Source organism: Myxocyprinus asiaticus, chromosome 30 (assembly GCF_019703515.2).
Source record: "Myxocyprinus asiaticus isolate MX2 ecotype Aquarium Trade chromosome 30, UBuf_Myxa_2, whole genome shotgun sequence".
Lineage (NCBI taxonomy): Eukaryota > Metazoa > Chordata > Actinopteri > Cypriniformes > Catostomidae > Myxocyprinus > Myxocyprinus asiaticus.
Window position 1 is genome coordinate 13,197,598 of NC_059373.1, and position 16,329 is coordinate 13,213,926.

Below are 16,329 nucleotides of genomic sequence, written 5' to 3' on the forward strand. Positions count from 1 at the left end.
CAGGTGAGCTGAAGTTGAAACCGAATCGGTTTTATCTGATGAACCTTAGTTTTGCTTGTAGAGAAAAACTTTCTGTCTCATTTCCTCTACTCTCTCTCTCTCTCTCTCTCTCTCTCTCTCTCTCTCTTTGTTTTTGCACTGAAGGGCATTTTCACATGAGCAGCATGGGTTTATGTTTACACATTTCTTGCTGCACATTGTATTTACTACATTTAGATGTGCCTTTTAGGGTGTGTGCTTGTGGGAGTTTGCCTAATCCCTTTTGAATAGGACAATCATGACTATAAACATTAAACCTTAAAGTTGCTTATCCATGCAAGTTCTCTGACTGCACTGTTGGTCTTCTTTGTATTGGGCTTGTTTTCCAAAGCTCTATTTCTGTTTTCCATATTGTGTTGATGATCTTTTGAAAAATCATTCAGAGAGGCTAAACTCAAAGTGATGCCTCATCATGCATTTCAAGCTTTGCAGCATTGACTTCTTAAGGTGCAATAGTTTTGGAAAATCAGGAGACTGTATCCCAGAAATTCAAATTAACCTGTCAATGCACTATTACTACTCTCAGTAACAGGTTCAGGCATGTGGCTTTCTCTAAAACATTTTGCCCTGCAGTCATTCCTATGCCAGGTGTAAACTTATTCTAACATTATTTATTTTCTCTGCATCTATATGGAGTTTCAGTAACGTTTATGCATGTCTTCATGATCAGTTTGATTATTAACCCTTCAGAAAGAACATACTGAAAAAAAATAATCCATGTTAGTTTGCAAGTGTGCATACCTTTTTTCCTTTTTTATGAATCGTTGTGTTCTTTACATATCATGGGTTGTGTGTAAGTCATTGCACTTACATAGTCATTTCAATCAAGTAGTGGCACTCACATCAGTTAAGTTGTAGTGAGGCATTCTGGGAGGTGTTGACAGATGACACAAAGAGAGCATGCTAAAACGTTTAGTCCATCTCCACGGTTACCCGATCTCCTGCACAGACAGGAGGTGCCTCATTGGCTGTGAGGCTGGGGTCACTGTGAGGTTAAGACAGTGTGATGGATGGACCTCTCTCTTTCTGTCCTTTTTACTCTATCTGGCTCCATCTGCACCCCCCCCCCCATTTCTTCTTCTTTTTCTATTTGACTCTTGCTTGCACATCACTCTCTAATGTTCTTCTCTTCTATCAATTTGCACTCATTTTTGGTTTTAGAATTTTTTTTTCAAAGCACAATTCATATATGTTGGGTTCATACAGTATAAGACAGTGGGAGGGAAACTCAGTGTATATTCTGTTTGTGTTATTATTACAGTATAGTCCATTTTGCTAAATGGAGGGATCACTACATAATGGGTTCACAAGTACATAAAGATGAACTGTGTGGAATCTTATCTCTACACACTAAATTTTGCTGGGTTATTTTAACCCAACGTGTGCCTGTCCAATATTTATCCAGCGCTGGGTTGCCAATTGGGGTATTTTTAACCCAGCCAATTTTAGAATGTAGTCTTGATCACGTAAAATCTAAGATCCTTTGATTATCTGCCATGTATTGCTTTTAACATTTTTGCTTCGAAAATATGTTATTTGGATATGAAAAGTGTTATTTGGAAAACTCTACAATATTCAGTGCAAGTGGAGTCATGGCCATATCACAAACATTACCTCTGTAAGTATGATCAATTGAACATATCAGCTGTGTGTGTTGCCACGCATAAATAAAGAAATTAATGAATTAATAAATAAATAGTAGCGTCAATCCACGGTAGAAAAACAAAAACATTTAAATGATATTACACCAAGCTGTTACATCAAAACCGAAATAGTATCCGCATGGCATGATATTTTCAAAAAAATCATTCTCTCTCACACTGTTTCTCTCCCTCTCATATGTACATGTACAGTATATGGTGACCAACAGGTGTTCCACCTTATCTTCATACCTGCCCAAACAGTCAAAGACTAAAGAAAACATGTGTAATCAAAAAGGGCCAATACCTGTTGCAGTGTTGTGTTATACTGTAGTTCAGGTCAGAGTAAATTGGCAAATACAATTATCAGTCACTTTCCAATCGTACATTTAATTCTCAAATTAAAACTTAAGATGGGAGAAAAAATTATTGGCCAAAAAGTCAAGACATTTTTTTTATTTTTCTCAAGAAATTTACCTTAATGAACAACAACAACAACAACAAAAATGACATTGAATAGAATTTGTAGAACATTCTTTTCGCAAATAGTACCATTAAATCCTTTGGCCTAGGGTACAATGGGGCTAAAGGAAATGTAGCTTTTTTCTGGTCTCAAAATGTATCAAGGTAAAAAAAATTGATTTATTTGTATTGAATATTGATGGAGCAACATAATTTGTGTGAAAATAAATAATAACGGAAGGTTGTTTTGATTAAAATTCAGTTAGTTGGTGGTGAGGGAGCCTTTTACCCCACACTTGGGCCCCTGGAGGGTTTAAAAAGATATCGCGTAGATATAGGGGCAATAGATATAGGGCACAATATGTAACCTAATGCAAATAATTTTGAGACAGCAAGATGCTTTTTTGAGTAACAAATTAAGATGATGCTTACTCAAAATAACCACTTCAGAAAAAGTCAACCATTTCCTGTTAAACACATTTGACATTTTATTACATCTCAAGTATTCTGTAAACAAACTAATCTCTATTATGATTGGATGAGTCAATGTGAGCCCACTTTGAACATTTTTCATAACAAATCTATTCCCCCCACTTAAGAAAAACATTGTGTTTTATAAGGGCCTTCAGCCCCTGCAACAGGGGGGCTTTTTACTTCAAAGACTATCCTTTCACTTATTGGACAGTTATTGAAAAATGTTTGAATTAATGACCTTAAACAAAACTGAAAATGATAAATAAGTATTTTTTCTCAAAAGAAATGTGTTAATTTCAGGGATTTTCATTAGCTACATACATTTGTAACATTTAAAGAAATAATAAAAATCAACCTATTTAGACATCACACGCAAAGATCTCATGGATCAGGAAATGTTCCAGTGTATAGTGACAAACTGGTGTTTAGGAAAGTGCTGTGGTAGTTGTTGTTGCTATTTAGTGTTTTGGGAGAAAATAACATCAATGGAGCCTTTTACAACGCGGAGCTTTTAACCCCGTTTTACCCTTAGGATTTTAAACTCAACTTTTTCAAACAGCCCCTTTGGACATTTGTATAATTTTTATAACTAAATTCCTTCTCGCATTAACAATAAAATAATTGTCATCCAATTCAAGCCAGCGACGCATGTGGTGTTTAAAAGTTCTTAAAACAGTTTTTAATCTTCGTGATGGTCTACAATCAAACATCCGTCATTTGTTTGTTTACCTGCGCTAGCCTGATGGGTCCTGCATGTTTGATTCTCGAAGAGTATAAAATAAGCTGTAGCCTATAGTCACTGACCACACGCACATATTTAGGTCTAAACCTGTAGGGAATTGGAATCAGTATTGTACATTTCCCAGGACTTGCAAATTAGCGTTCTTAAGACGTATACATAAGCGCGCGCTGTCATATGTTGAATTATGTAGCTCTCAGTGTGGAGATCTTAAAGACTCTCAAGGGCTCTGTATGACCATTCAGTGACCCCAGGTCAGTCTGATACAATCGCATCTCTCCTCGATTTGGAAAACAATTAATCTGTAAAAGAATATGCACGTGGAAGCTACAATATTTCAGAGGGAAAAGCTCAGATTTTAAAATAAGTCTGCCTGGCACACTTCCATATGGTTACATTCAGAAAAAAAAATATAGCAATAGTACAATGTATGAAAATAGCAATAGCCTATGATAATAAATGATAGCCTAATAAAAGCAACAAATTACTGTCAATATGCACCTTATGGATACCTCAAAATATTAATTATTATTATTATAATTACAATTATCATTATTATTATTGTTATTATTATTATTTTTACAGCACTTATTAATCTTTGTTAATGTTTTCATTTTTAACATTAAGTAGTATACGTTTACATTAGTCAATGCACAAGCAGTAGCGGATCCTGGCATAGGCAATATAGGCAGCCGTCTAGGCTCTCTGGGGACGCACTACAGGTTACCTGCTCAGCCTCCCTACACAGAGCTTGCAAGATCGCGATGAAGGAAAGGTGCCCCGAATTGTGCAGCCCCGCCCCTGGCTCGATCGCGATGGGAGAAAGGTGCCACAAGTCGCGAAAGGTGCCCTGAGTTGTTCCTGACAGGCAACTCGGCCTCAAAGGCACTATAGGATTATGGAAGTTCATAATGCATTCTCACATTCTGAAGAAACATAAGATAATGATATACAGTATAGGTACATCATGACACAGGATGGCCTCAGTGGTCTTGAGAAAATTAGTATCAACCATGTGAATGCTGGGCAGATATGACAAAGTCATTGATGATTTTGCATCAATGAAAACTAGGAGGGGAAGATTACATTTTAAATTAGGAGTTAAGTGTAATAGCACAAGCAGCAAATTGTAAGTATTCTGCAATTAATTTATTTATTGACTCTATAGTTTAATTGTGTAATTTAAGCTATGTACATATAATGTAAATGGTAATATATTTTGCCATATATATATATATATATATATATATATATAAAAATACAAGTGAATGGTCGCCAGAACTTTGAAGCTCCAAAAAGCACGTAAAGGCAACATAAAAGTTATCCATACAACTCCAGTGGTTAAATCCATATCTTCAGAAGTGACTTGATAGGTGTGGGTGAGAAACAGATGAAAATGTAAGTCCCTTTTTACTCAAAATCTCTACTTTCACTTTTTCAGATGTGAAAGTGAAACTAAGCAGGTATCACATGTGACTATCCCTTTAATATATTTTGTGTGTTAAAACATAGTTCTGTATTAAAAAGTTGTCAACAGATTTTTTTTTTTTTTGGTGGGGGGGAATAAGTAAGCCAGGACCCACTGTGCACAAGGAACTAACATGGACCAACAATGAAAATTGTAATAATGTATATTTTAAAATTAACATTAACCAAGATTAATAAATCAATAGGGTAGAAATATCATTGTTAGTCCACAAATGAATGAATGTGTGTGTGTGTACTGTATAAATTATATACAATACAAAACAACAAATTTATAATCGTTTTTATTATGATAATGTTAAAAATGTTCATTGACACGTGTTTCAGTTTTGCATTTGAGTCTTTAATGCTTTGTCTCCTTACACATTATCCATTTATTGATTTTATTTATGCTGTTTTAATTTAGTTTATAATTATTAAAAAAATACGTTTTAGGTGTGTGTGTCGGGGTTTGGGTGGTTTACGAGGACAATTATTTAGGTTACAAACTGGTAATTACAAGGGTATTATGCTATAAATGTGGTTTATGAGTACATTTCTAGTGTCCCCATAATTCAAATCGCTTAAACATACTAAATGATGTTTTTTGAAAATGTGAAACAGTATAAACAGTATATTTTATACAGTATAAAAATCATTATATCTATGGAGAGTCCTCATAAGGATAGCCGCACAAACTTGTATGTATGAATGTGTGTGTGTGTGTATATATATATATATATATATATATATACTGATTGCTACTAAATATATCATAATGATTATGAAATTTCATACATGCTTTAGATTACATATGCATTGTATCCCTTTCTAAATAGAAGTTTCTTACTTTACATTTTTGTTGTGTTGCATTTAATGTAGCTGTTGTTGGTATTCTTAATCTGCAAAAGAATGTAATTGCATGTATGTTTTCACAGTTCAGTCTTATTTTTATAAGAGTCTCTTATATTTTTAGGCCATATATTTTCTATTATTAATATTTATTTATTTATTTTTTGCTGTTACGCAGTAGTGTAGCCAAGGGTGGGCTGGGGTGGGCCTGAGCCCACCCAAATTAGACCTAGGCCCACCCAGAATATTAGAGACTATTTTTTGACTTCAATTATATATTTATAAATTGTTAAAAAAAATTAATAAATTCTGATTTCTGAAAGTGCGAAAGAACTGTTTGAATGTGCCACTTGTCTATTGTTAAGGAAAATTTGGTAAAAAAAAAAAAAATATCTGGGTGAAAACTGGGCCCATCCATTTTTGTTGAGGCCCACTCAAAAGTAATTTCCTGGCTACGCCCTTGATGTTACGTCAGGAGACCTATTGCTGTTTGTGTCTCCCTCTCTTTCTCTTGCTTGTTCTCTCTCTCTCTCTTTCTCACAGAAGTTACAAAAGTTGTGTCACTTCAGTATTAGGACATGTATCAAATCGATAACAGTGTTAACTCTTTTAGGTACTTTCACAGGAGTTGACAATCTCAGAAAATCTACATTTATTTTTCAAGAAGTTGAAAGAAGTTATTTTTTGGAAAATCTTTTTCACTAGTAAACTGAATACTTAACCCAACACTTGGTTGTGGGTTTAAGTGTAACATTGTTTTAGACATACTACAAAGATTAATACTAATTTTGTGAACATCAACATACAAATACACATACATCACACCTTGTGGATTTAAGGTAAATGTGAGGATGATCATCAATCAAGACTGCATTGCTTTTGCGCAGGGAACATGGTGCACTATCTGTGCTCCAGGAAGTAAATAAATAATATATATAAGATAATGAAAAGCTCTAAATGTGTGTGGTGTTTTATACAAACAGTGTGCCAAAGGGAAGTTCATAAGGATATTTTCAGTGTTCTGTGAGCAGTTGTATTTTCCTGTCTTTACAGACTTAGAGAGAGAAGGGATTGGATGAAGGAAGAAAAATGTTTCAGCCTCAGACCTGTAATCTACTTATTGGTTGGGATTTGTTCGAGAACAAATGGAACACTGAATGTAAGATCCGATAAGGCAATTGTGTTATTGTCATATCTCATGATGTTTCAGATCTGTTAGTTTGTTATATTGCTCTATGACTGCCTCACCTTACAACTAAGGCTACACTCTGTTAGCACAACCGATATGCTGATTTAGGAAATCATGTCATGACCATTGATGAGGTCAGATTCATTCTTGTCGATAGTCGAGATGATTTAATCGATGTTGCTTCTTTTTTTTTTTTTTTTTTTCATCCTTTTCCATTCGATTAACAGGTCAATAAGGTTGTCATCGCAACTGACAGTGACAGGATTGTGCATCATCCTTTCGTGGATAAATATGCTTGCCAAGTGCCAATATTGCTTCTTCTCTGGGGAGGAAGCCACGCACGGACGCATATATCAGTTACAGAGCAAGAAAGTGAGTTATTGTCTATACAAACAAACAAAATCAATGAATAAAACATAACAGACAAGTCCAGAAAAAGACTGAATAAATGCTGTGTAGATAACTTGTAGAAGAGTGAGCTGTTGAAACTATCAAATTGTCGATATTGTTTTTGTGACCCATAAGTGTGGCTGGTATGTTAAATCTGTTCTAACAGTCCCTGATATAATGTGTATAAGTGTATGTGGAGATAATTTACGTAGACAAGCATTGGCACAATCAAGAGTACAATGACCAGAGTTCAAATAAATTTAAGAACTGTTTTAATTCACACATTTAATTCACCCGTAACTTGATCTTTTTCTAAAGCATGATTAGTGGAAAAGGCTAGAGTCATCATCACCGACTTATAAACTGACTGGTTGACAACTTGTAGCGCATCATGTTGCAGAACTCATATGATACAGTACAATAATTTGGCTTAACACCATGCACATAAAACCTGGCCCAGAAAAAGGTGTCATTATCTTCAAACAAGTCTTTGCTGAGAGTTATCAGGACATTTAATCTCTCTCTCAAAATTACCCCCCACATATATTGCACTATCATCTGTTGGTTCATGAGGTAGGCATTTTGACAAGTAATGCACAAGTCCGACCTAGCAACGATGTGTGTAAAAATGCAGCGTTCGCTCTGACTGCAAGAAAATGCACAAGCCACTTGTGAGAACTTGTTCTATCTTGCTTGACAAGGTGTCCAAGACAATTAACAGTCATTTCACACTAACAACAGTATCACAGGTAAAATACACGAAGTAGTCCAAATGTTTCAGGTCGATATAATCTAATCTCTAAATAGTGCATTGTTTTCTATACACTTTTACTCATGTCTGTGTATGGACATGATTACTTTGACAACTTTGACATTAGAGTAACTGACTGTTGTCATTATTAATTTGGCAGAACAAACGCCAAAGCCTTTTAATTTGAGGAATATGGATCAACAGTCGATGAAGCAGGGGAAGGCGTAGCTGGTGGGGAGAGTGACTTTTCTGAGGTGTCCTCTGGTTTTTCAAGACCATAGTTCTGTTCAGACGGCGATTTGGGCAATAGACCTTCCTTTTCGCGCTTCTTCTGCTTCATACGACGATTCTGGAACCAAATCTTCACCTGAGTCTCATTCAACTGGAGCGCAGCCGCAATTTCCACACGCCTCGCACGAGTCAAGTATTTATTGAAATGAAACTCTTTTTCAAGCTCTGTCAGCTGTTTTGTGGTAAAATTAGTGCGCACAGTGTTTGGCTGCCCACCAAATCCATACTCTCCAGCTTTCCCTAAAGAGAGATGATAAACAGATAAATAAACAAGTGCATGCAAAATCTTGATTTAACTATTAAACAGGTGTTGCTGAATGTCAGGTCAGTCCCCACAAAGTTATACGGCCTAGTTTCAGCTGTTGAAGAGCAGAGATAAGTCAGTGCTTACTTTTTCTCTTTCCATATAAAAACACAGAACTCAACATGAGAAAGTTCTCTATTCACTCACCTGTTTTTGGCGGATTCCGTTTGACCTTCATCCAGTCAAATGTCTGCCCTGTAGATACGCCATCTGACAGAGGTGAGCAGCATGCATCATGTTGTGCCACATGCAGAGGGGATAGAGGATTTGAGCAGTCTCCCACAAAGGTAAGGTTTGCCTGATCCGAACTATTACCATATGTGCCTGAGGAATACTGGAATTGGCCGTGGAGATGCCCGTTTCCACTGCTGTAACCATGCCGATGATGACGATGCTGCACAAAGGTAGAGGAAATATTTCCAGAATAAACTAATGGGCCGCACTGGGGAAAGCTGACAGACGAATCTACATCTTGATTTAGGGCATATTGACTGTATCCAGCGCAAAACCTTTGAGTCCCGTAACTTGGATGGGCACTGTAGGTAATTGAAAGAGTCCCAGGGGACTGATACGACACGGCTTGATTTGGATGAGCGGGGACTGCGTCTTGTGATGATCTACTGGACATGAACCGCTCATCCCCAATGCAGTTATTTACCCTAACAGCACACGATTGGAATGTTGAAAGTCCGTGGTCACCATGGAATGCTCTAACTGAGCAGGAGCCCCCGCCACCTCCATCTCCACTGCCTACGGCTGAAAAATCTAAGAATGTGCTCATTGTGGCATCGTCGTGGTTGTTTCTGTTCGTGGCTGCCACAATGACCGATCTTTGGGCCGGGGACTGGTTAACGTCTCACCAGTTACCCGGGGTCGAACAGAGCCAATTTTCAGACTCCTTCAATCAGTTGTGTATTTGGTGGGGGGGTGTCTGCGCACTAGTGATAAGAATGAGCAGTGACAGTCACGTGGGCCGGGGCAGCCAGTGATCAGTTGTTCTGTCTCGTCTTGATCTTAAGTGGCCTTGCGCTGACAGCTTGTCATTAAAGACCAGGCTTATGTAAATGCTGACCCCTTGTCGATCAACATGACGTAGGCCCACATTACCCATTGGGCAATTCCCACTGAGTGGATGGATTAGCTGGCATACAGAGAGCAAGGAATTGGAGGGATGTTGTTTCACAGACACTGTCCTGAGCACCCTGCAAACTAGTGGGCTGTATGAGTGGGGAAATATCTTGAAGAAATGTGTCATGTAAGGTGAGTTCCAAACTAATGGATATGTGTCTTTTCTTCTGGTTCAATATTTTGATAATTCAATTTAAATTATTGAGTGGATTACACCGATTTTGTGAGGGCGAGTGTGTTGCAAGAAGTTATTCTGTTGGTTGTAAGGCATCAGGTTTGTCAGCTTGGACTTTGAAATATAATTGTATTGTTTGTTTACTAAAAACTGCACTTTAGTCATGTAATGAGGCTGAACCTTATTTCATAAAGCCTGTGTGTAACCAAGGTAGATTTACTGTTTCAACTGACCTACGACGAAAATACATTCTCTTAGTGACCTATGTCAATGTTCATAACACAAAAGTAGGCATTTGTCTCATATTCTATGAGAAAAATATGCATTGAATTGCTTGTTTTGCCGAATAATGTTTTGTGATCAGACTTACACTGATCAACCACAACATTAAAACCATCTGCCTAATATTGTGTAGGTCCCCCTCGTGCTGCCAAAACAGCACCAACCAGCATCTCAGAATAGCATTCTGAGATTATATTCTTCTCAGTACAATTGTACAGAGTGTTTATCTGAGTTACCGTAGACTTTGTCAGTTCGAAGCAATCTGGCCATTCTCTGACCTCTCTCATCAACAAGGCATTTCTGTCCACAGAACTGCCACTCACTGGATGTTTTTTGTTTTTGGCACCATAAATTCTAGAGACTGTTGTGTGTGAAAATCCCAGGAGATCAGCAGTTACAGAAATACTCAAACCAGCCCGTCTGACACCAACAATCATGCCACGGTCCAAATCACATTTTTTCCCCATTCTGATGGTTGATGTGAACATTAACTGAAGCTCCTGACACATATCTGCTTGATTTTATGCACTGCACTGGTGCCACATGATTGGCTGATTAGATAATCGCATGGATGATTGTTGGTGCCAGACGGGTTGGTTTGAGTATTTCTGTAACTGCTGATCTCCTGGGATTTTCACACACAACAGTCTCTAGAATTTACTCAGAATTGTGCCAAACGCAACAACAACAACAAAAAACATCCAGTGAGCAGCAGTTCTGCGGATGGAAAACGCCTTGTTGATGAGAGAGGTCAACAGAGAATGGCCAGACTGGTTCGAACTGACAAAGTCTACAGTAACTCCGATAACAACTCTGTACAATTGTGGTGAGAAGAATATCATCTCAGAATGCTATTCTGAGATGCTAGTTGGCGCTGTTTTGGCGGCAAAGTATTAGACAGGTGCTTTTAATGTTGTGGCTGATCAGTGTAAATGTGGGAGGGGGTGTATTTTATCTTCAGCTGAGTAGGGGAGACATGCGCCCCCTCTGGATGACAATGGGACCTATTTTTACTGCTTTGTCCAATGTTATTTTTTTTCTCTCAAAATGGCGCTTTCATTAAGCTGCTGGCGGCCTAGCATTTCTCATACCCTCTTCTTAACACATTTTCTTCAACACATATCCATACGCTCGCGAAGGGAGGGGGAGCGAGGCAAGCAACAGATGCGGCAGCGATTGGAAAGAACTTACTGTTTGCTTATTTTGCATGTAGTCTCAGATTTAGGGAGACGACGTTTTAAGAATATTAGCAGGTAGAATAACCCAAAAATCTTGCTTTCATTCACAAAAAGCATTATTTAGGGAAAATGTTTACAAAGTGACATAAAATACGTTCAATTTGTAACACAAACAAAATACAGTATTGTTATTATTACACTAGCAGAACTGCCTAGAAGTTCGTGAAAAAATAACAGTAACCAAACTTTTTAAATTAAAAAGGTCAAAAGCCATTTCAATCAGGCCATTTCAGTCATTCAGTAGGAAAAAAAGATATACAGCGACTGAGACAAATCATTACGTATGCCACGCGCAGTAGAAATATATAGTGTTCTGTGTGATCCTAACTGGTGTTAAAACGCCAATAAAAATGAATTATTATTGATCGCGCACGTGGGTTGTGCTTCAGTATCCCATTTTTTATTTTTTTATAGGCAAAGTGAGAATGAAAAGACACGAAATACGAAAGACTCTTATTTGCGCAGACCTTTCACTGGCAGTGATTGTCTCGGTTCTGTCAGCATGCATGAAAGACTTTGATTTATGAGTTCGTCGGGGAAAGAAACATCCCACGCCTTTCCCCACGCCGAGAGGGGACAAAGAGCACAACTCGAAGAAGCCATATTTGAACCCGGTTTAGCAACTTAATTTGTAACTTTTAAAATGTGTTAGCAGGTAAGTGAGACAAAATATTATGGATAAAGTAACATTTTAGTTGTAAACAATTATAGCCTAGATCTTAAGAAAATGTACATCCTGCAGAAATAATTCTTCGTTGGTTTTTCATCATGCACATCATTTTATCAGAAATCTTATTAAAGCACCTTTGCCCTTTTGGTGATCTTGCCAGGTAATTCTAATAACAGTAATAATAATAATAATAATAATAATTACTAGCATTGAATACTCCATTGCCCCTAATAACCTTGTTTCAGGATGGATCTTAACTTAATCTTAATTTATAAAATTTGTAAATATCAAATGTGTTTATTGTGTAATTTATTTGTACGAGAACATATTGTCTGACTGCTCTTTGCACGACTAATCATTTATTGCCAGCCTGCTTTGAAATATCCAATGAAAAATGTTTGATTTGTAGGTTTTGTTAATTTGAGAGCCGATTAATGACTTGACACTTCAAGTAGTTCGAAAATGTGTATTTATTCTTGCAAAAACAACCAACATAATAAGCGATACAAAAATAAAAGGAATTAAATTAATTCTTAAAAGCTAATTCATTTATAAAATAGGTCTATGCATGCAGGATTTACGGCTTTGCTTACCTTCGATAATGTATAATAAATGTGTCAGTTTACGTCGCTTATCTTGCAAATGCTAATGCAAATGCTAATGCAAAAAAACAAAACAACAACAACAACATTGCAACAGAAACTCCTTATTTATCCTAGAAACTGTTCATTGACGCTGTCATAACTATTGATTAGTTATGAAGTAAATTATTGTCAAATAATCCGTAAAGAAATAGAAGTCCACTGATATAAGAGACTTGTACAGTGTTGGCAAATCGACAGATGCATACATGACGAAATATCGAACGTGTCCATAACTTGTCCGGGCTGGCACAATGATGGCACATTGATGTCCCTTTGCCCAGATCAGTAGGCAATTGACTGGGAATATCTTTAAGTCTTCTGTTTCTAAAACTGCATTGAAACATCTAAAAAGTTTACACGTCGTCGACATCGCAGGGCTGCCCGAAGACTGATGACAGTTCGTTATAAAAAAGAATCTGAATCTCCATGTAGGCTACAAGGCCCACGCCATGACTCAAGTCATACATGGAGATGTCCTCGTCTCTCCGTGTACAACTGTCCTCTCTGGCGGTTGTCTTGCTTTGCTGCCCTTGGATCTCTTTAGTCTGGGTCTGCAGTTTATATTTCATACGTCGGTTCTGAAACCACACTTTGACCTGGCGTTCCGCTAGGTTGAGCAACGCGGCTATATCCACACGCTGTGGCCGGCAAAGCTACTTTTGTAATGGAACTCTTTCTCGAGCTCCAAAAGTATGCTATTCTCAGACGGCGCGAACCTCCTCCTCCACTAGCCAAACCACCCTCGGGAAGCTCTGGAGAGGCTAAGAACAGAATAAGTCTGACACACAAGAGCACAAGTACACACGTTATGTTACATAATGAAAATATCTAGCAAAGCATAGCATTGCAACAACCAGTATTGGCTCTTATCACACTGCAAACGTCACCATATTTACAAAAACAACAACGCAAGCTGATTACCTAAAAAGCATTCTGGAAAAGGATGTAATGTAGGTATGCTTGAGCTGCTCGTGCGCTCCAGCAGTAATTTATCATTCTTTCTTACTTTTCAAACATCAGAAAGGCCTTGGCATTATTCAATTCAAATTGAATTGGAAAATCAATGTGAAATTCATTTAAATAATTTAGTAGTAGTCTAAATTATCTAGCTATTTAAGATGAACAGCGTGGACAGGAAAGTGATAGGCAAATGTACTGTGTAGTTAAGTAGTCAAACTTACCTTTCGGGGAGAAATAAAGAACTCTCGCTTTAATTGCCGTTGATGAGCATGTTGGTTTAGGAAGCCAGGTACTTTTGTTGGTTCTTTTCGCGCATCCACCGGTATTCCGGGGGCAAAGAGTTGGCGGCAGTGGATTGCCCCCATCTAAGCTGTGCCGGGGCCCTTTATGGCGTTTCTGACTGCCAAGACTCAGGCTTGGGATGGTGTGTTCGAAAGGAGGTGGGATGAGAGGCTGAGTGTTCGTGAGAGTTGAACCTTTGATTGATGATTTCTGAAATGAGTTGTCAACAGGAGGAAAAGAACTGAGGCATTCCGCGAGCGAAGGCCGACTATGAAATCTGTCTCACGCTTAAACTCGTAAATCATTGTTAAAATGTCTCATCCAAGAGCGCAGGAAGGGAAAGTTTTCTTTCCTTCAAATCTAAAGACGCATTCTCAAAAAAATATGCTGGTCATATATATATATATATATATATATATATATAATTATTAACTGATTATGACCGTGTATCCCAATGTGACCGTGCTTATTTACAGATCGATCTGAAACACTTCTTTGAGCAAAGTCTCTCTCATGGAGGTCACTGTTGTTATTTACATCGGCATGGTGGTTTTCAGTAAAGAAGACAATATCTCCACAGCTTGTAGTCAGGCTCAGAACAGTTCTCTTTGCACAAACAGTGCATGCTTTGGAAGCACATATGCCCCTCCCCCGTCGCGCAAATCTATTATCCAATTTATTGACGCACACGTTCTGCCTTTGGATCCTTAAGAGACAGTGCACTGGTAGTGGTTACAAATGAAAAAAAATGATTACCTCCAATGTGTATGTTAAATAGACCTACTCACACAACATAATGTAGCCTACGGTAGAACCAATAATCACCGACAATACGCGCTAAATATCATTCAAGTAGGCCTATAAAATAGACATACAACAGCCGTTAATAGTTCATAAGCATATAGCACAAAACTGCAAATTACGTCGATTTGATTAAGGGTATACACTTGTAGCAATGACTGTGTGCTTTAGCTAACTGCTAACTTTTCGATGGTGACATATGTGGCTCTCAGTTCAATATTTATAGTAAAAATCTTTGTTAGAGCAGACGTTCTTAACCTGTACACATACCCGTAATGTTTTTATCATTGATAATAAGAGTAAAAACAAAAACTACCAAAAGGTTCATATCTTCATATAGCTTCATATCATATGCAGCAATTTATTTTAAATAGGCTATAATAATTGACGTTCCGTATAGGCTATGTCATATTATTATTAGATATAGACCTCTGTTGGCCTAATCTGTGAAGCCAAATTTTTTCAGTTTGTTTGTTTGTTTTAAGAAAAGTACTTGGGCCGTTTGCTTCAACTAAACGAATCATGGAAGCCTGCGCGCGATCAATCTTACTTGCCAAAGGGTCTGACAGCCTCTTGCCCTCACAACACATCTAAAACTCCACGCGAGATCAAATCCTGCCAGGACGAAAGGCAATAAAAGCTTCACAAGAGAAGCTTGCCTGATTCTCTTTCTCATAAACAGATGTCAGATTGCATATCATCATGACATGCAATTTAAAAGGGCGTTAATTCGATATTGACGAGTAAGTAAATTATTTATTTATTTATTTAAGAAGTCAGTCAACTTTTATTCTGGAAACGACGTGGAAAAATATCCCCCTCTAACCATATGTCAAAAGCCATATGTAAAAGGAAATTCTACAATAAACGAAAGTACGAAACAGTACAATTTTAAGCGTGTAGTATTGATTTATAATTTATGGCATTACGATAAGCCATTTGATGGCCTAAAAAGAGGCTAGTGAAATTAAACCGAAAAGGCTATGTAGTTGCCAAATGTTATCACTAGCAGTTATTATTAGATGTGTACTTAGTTGCTTGTGAAATTTAATAAGACCTCTTTATTTTAAATTTAATGTAAAATGGAATTAGTTATTGATATTGTGAAATGCATTTTTAGATGTAGACTCACGCAGGCCTAGTATAACTGATTATCATCTACTATTGCTTTTACGAATGAATGAATGCATGCACAAATGATGAGTTGTTCCAGTAACTCTTGTCGTTGGTCTTACTTATATTTCATATAGACTGTCGTCTGCCTAACAAGGGACTGGAAATTTTAATATAAGATTTTTAATTTTAAATGTTTCTCTTCAACAGGCGCTACTGGAGGCTGTAGAAGCTGTCACTACAGGAAAGGATTGGATTGCTCACATTTTGCACAAAATGCAAGACTGCAGGAAGTGACAGTGCACAACACATATGCAGCAACATTAGCCAGTTTCTGTCTTTTCTTTGCCAAATTCCTTTCAAGTATATCTTGAAATATTAGAAATATCAGTCTGATTACATTTTTGCTTCATTTGAACAGAACACAATGCAAACAAAGGT

General features: G+C 37.3%; 1 protein-coding gene, 1 long non-coding RNA gene and 1 pseudogene across 2 annotated transcripts in view; 1 reads left to right on the plus strand and 2 right to left on the minus strand.

Moving 5' to 3' along the window:
* LOC127421607 (uncharacterized) overlaps positions 1-16,287 on the plus strand; it is a 57,828-nt gene extending 41,541 nt beyond the window's left edge. The window contains exons 2-4 of the long non-coding RNA XR_007894027.1: positions 6,724-6,829; positions 7,087-7,231; positions 16,099-16,287. This is a non-coding gene — a long non-coding RNA (uncharacterized LOC127421607). The remainder of the gene's footprint in view (positions 1-6,723; positions 6,830-7,086; positions 7,232-16,098) is intronic.
* LOC127421597 (homeobox protein Hox-A1a-like) lies at positions 7,505-10,333 on the minus strand. Its single transcript, XM_051664743.1, has 2 exons — positions 8,743-10,333; positions 7,505-8,531 (listed from the first exon to the last, which is right to left on the minus strand). Exons 1-2 carry the CDS (start codon positions 9,374-9,376, stop codon positions 8,179-8,181), a joined length of 987 nt encoding a protein of 328 aa, XP_051520703.1. The 5' UTR covers positions 9,377-10,333; the 3' UTR covers positions 7,505-8,178.
* On the minus strand, positions 12,080-14,279 carry LOC127421603 (homeobox protein Hox-A2a-like; annotated as a pseudogene).
* Positions 16,288-16,329: the final 42 nt, after the last annotated feature.

Excerpts from the sequence above, each read along its gene's own strand:
- LOC127421597 (XM_051664743.1), bottom strand. The coding sequence starts at position 9,376 with ATGAGCACATTCTTAGATTTTTCAGCCGTAGGCAGTGGAGATGGAGGT. Across the intron at positions 8,532-8,742 it reads ACGGAATCCGCCAAAAACAG|GGAAAGCTGGAGAGTATGGA; the intron begins GTGAGTGAATAG and ends ATCTCTCTTTAG.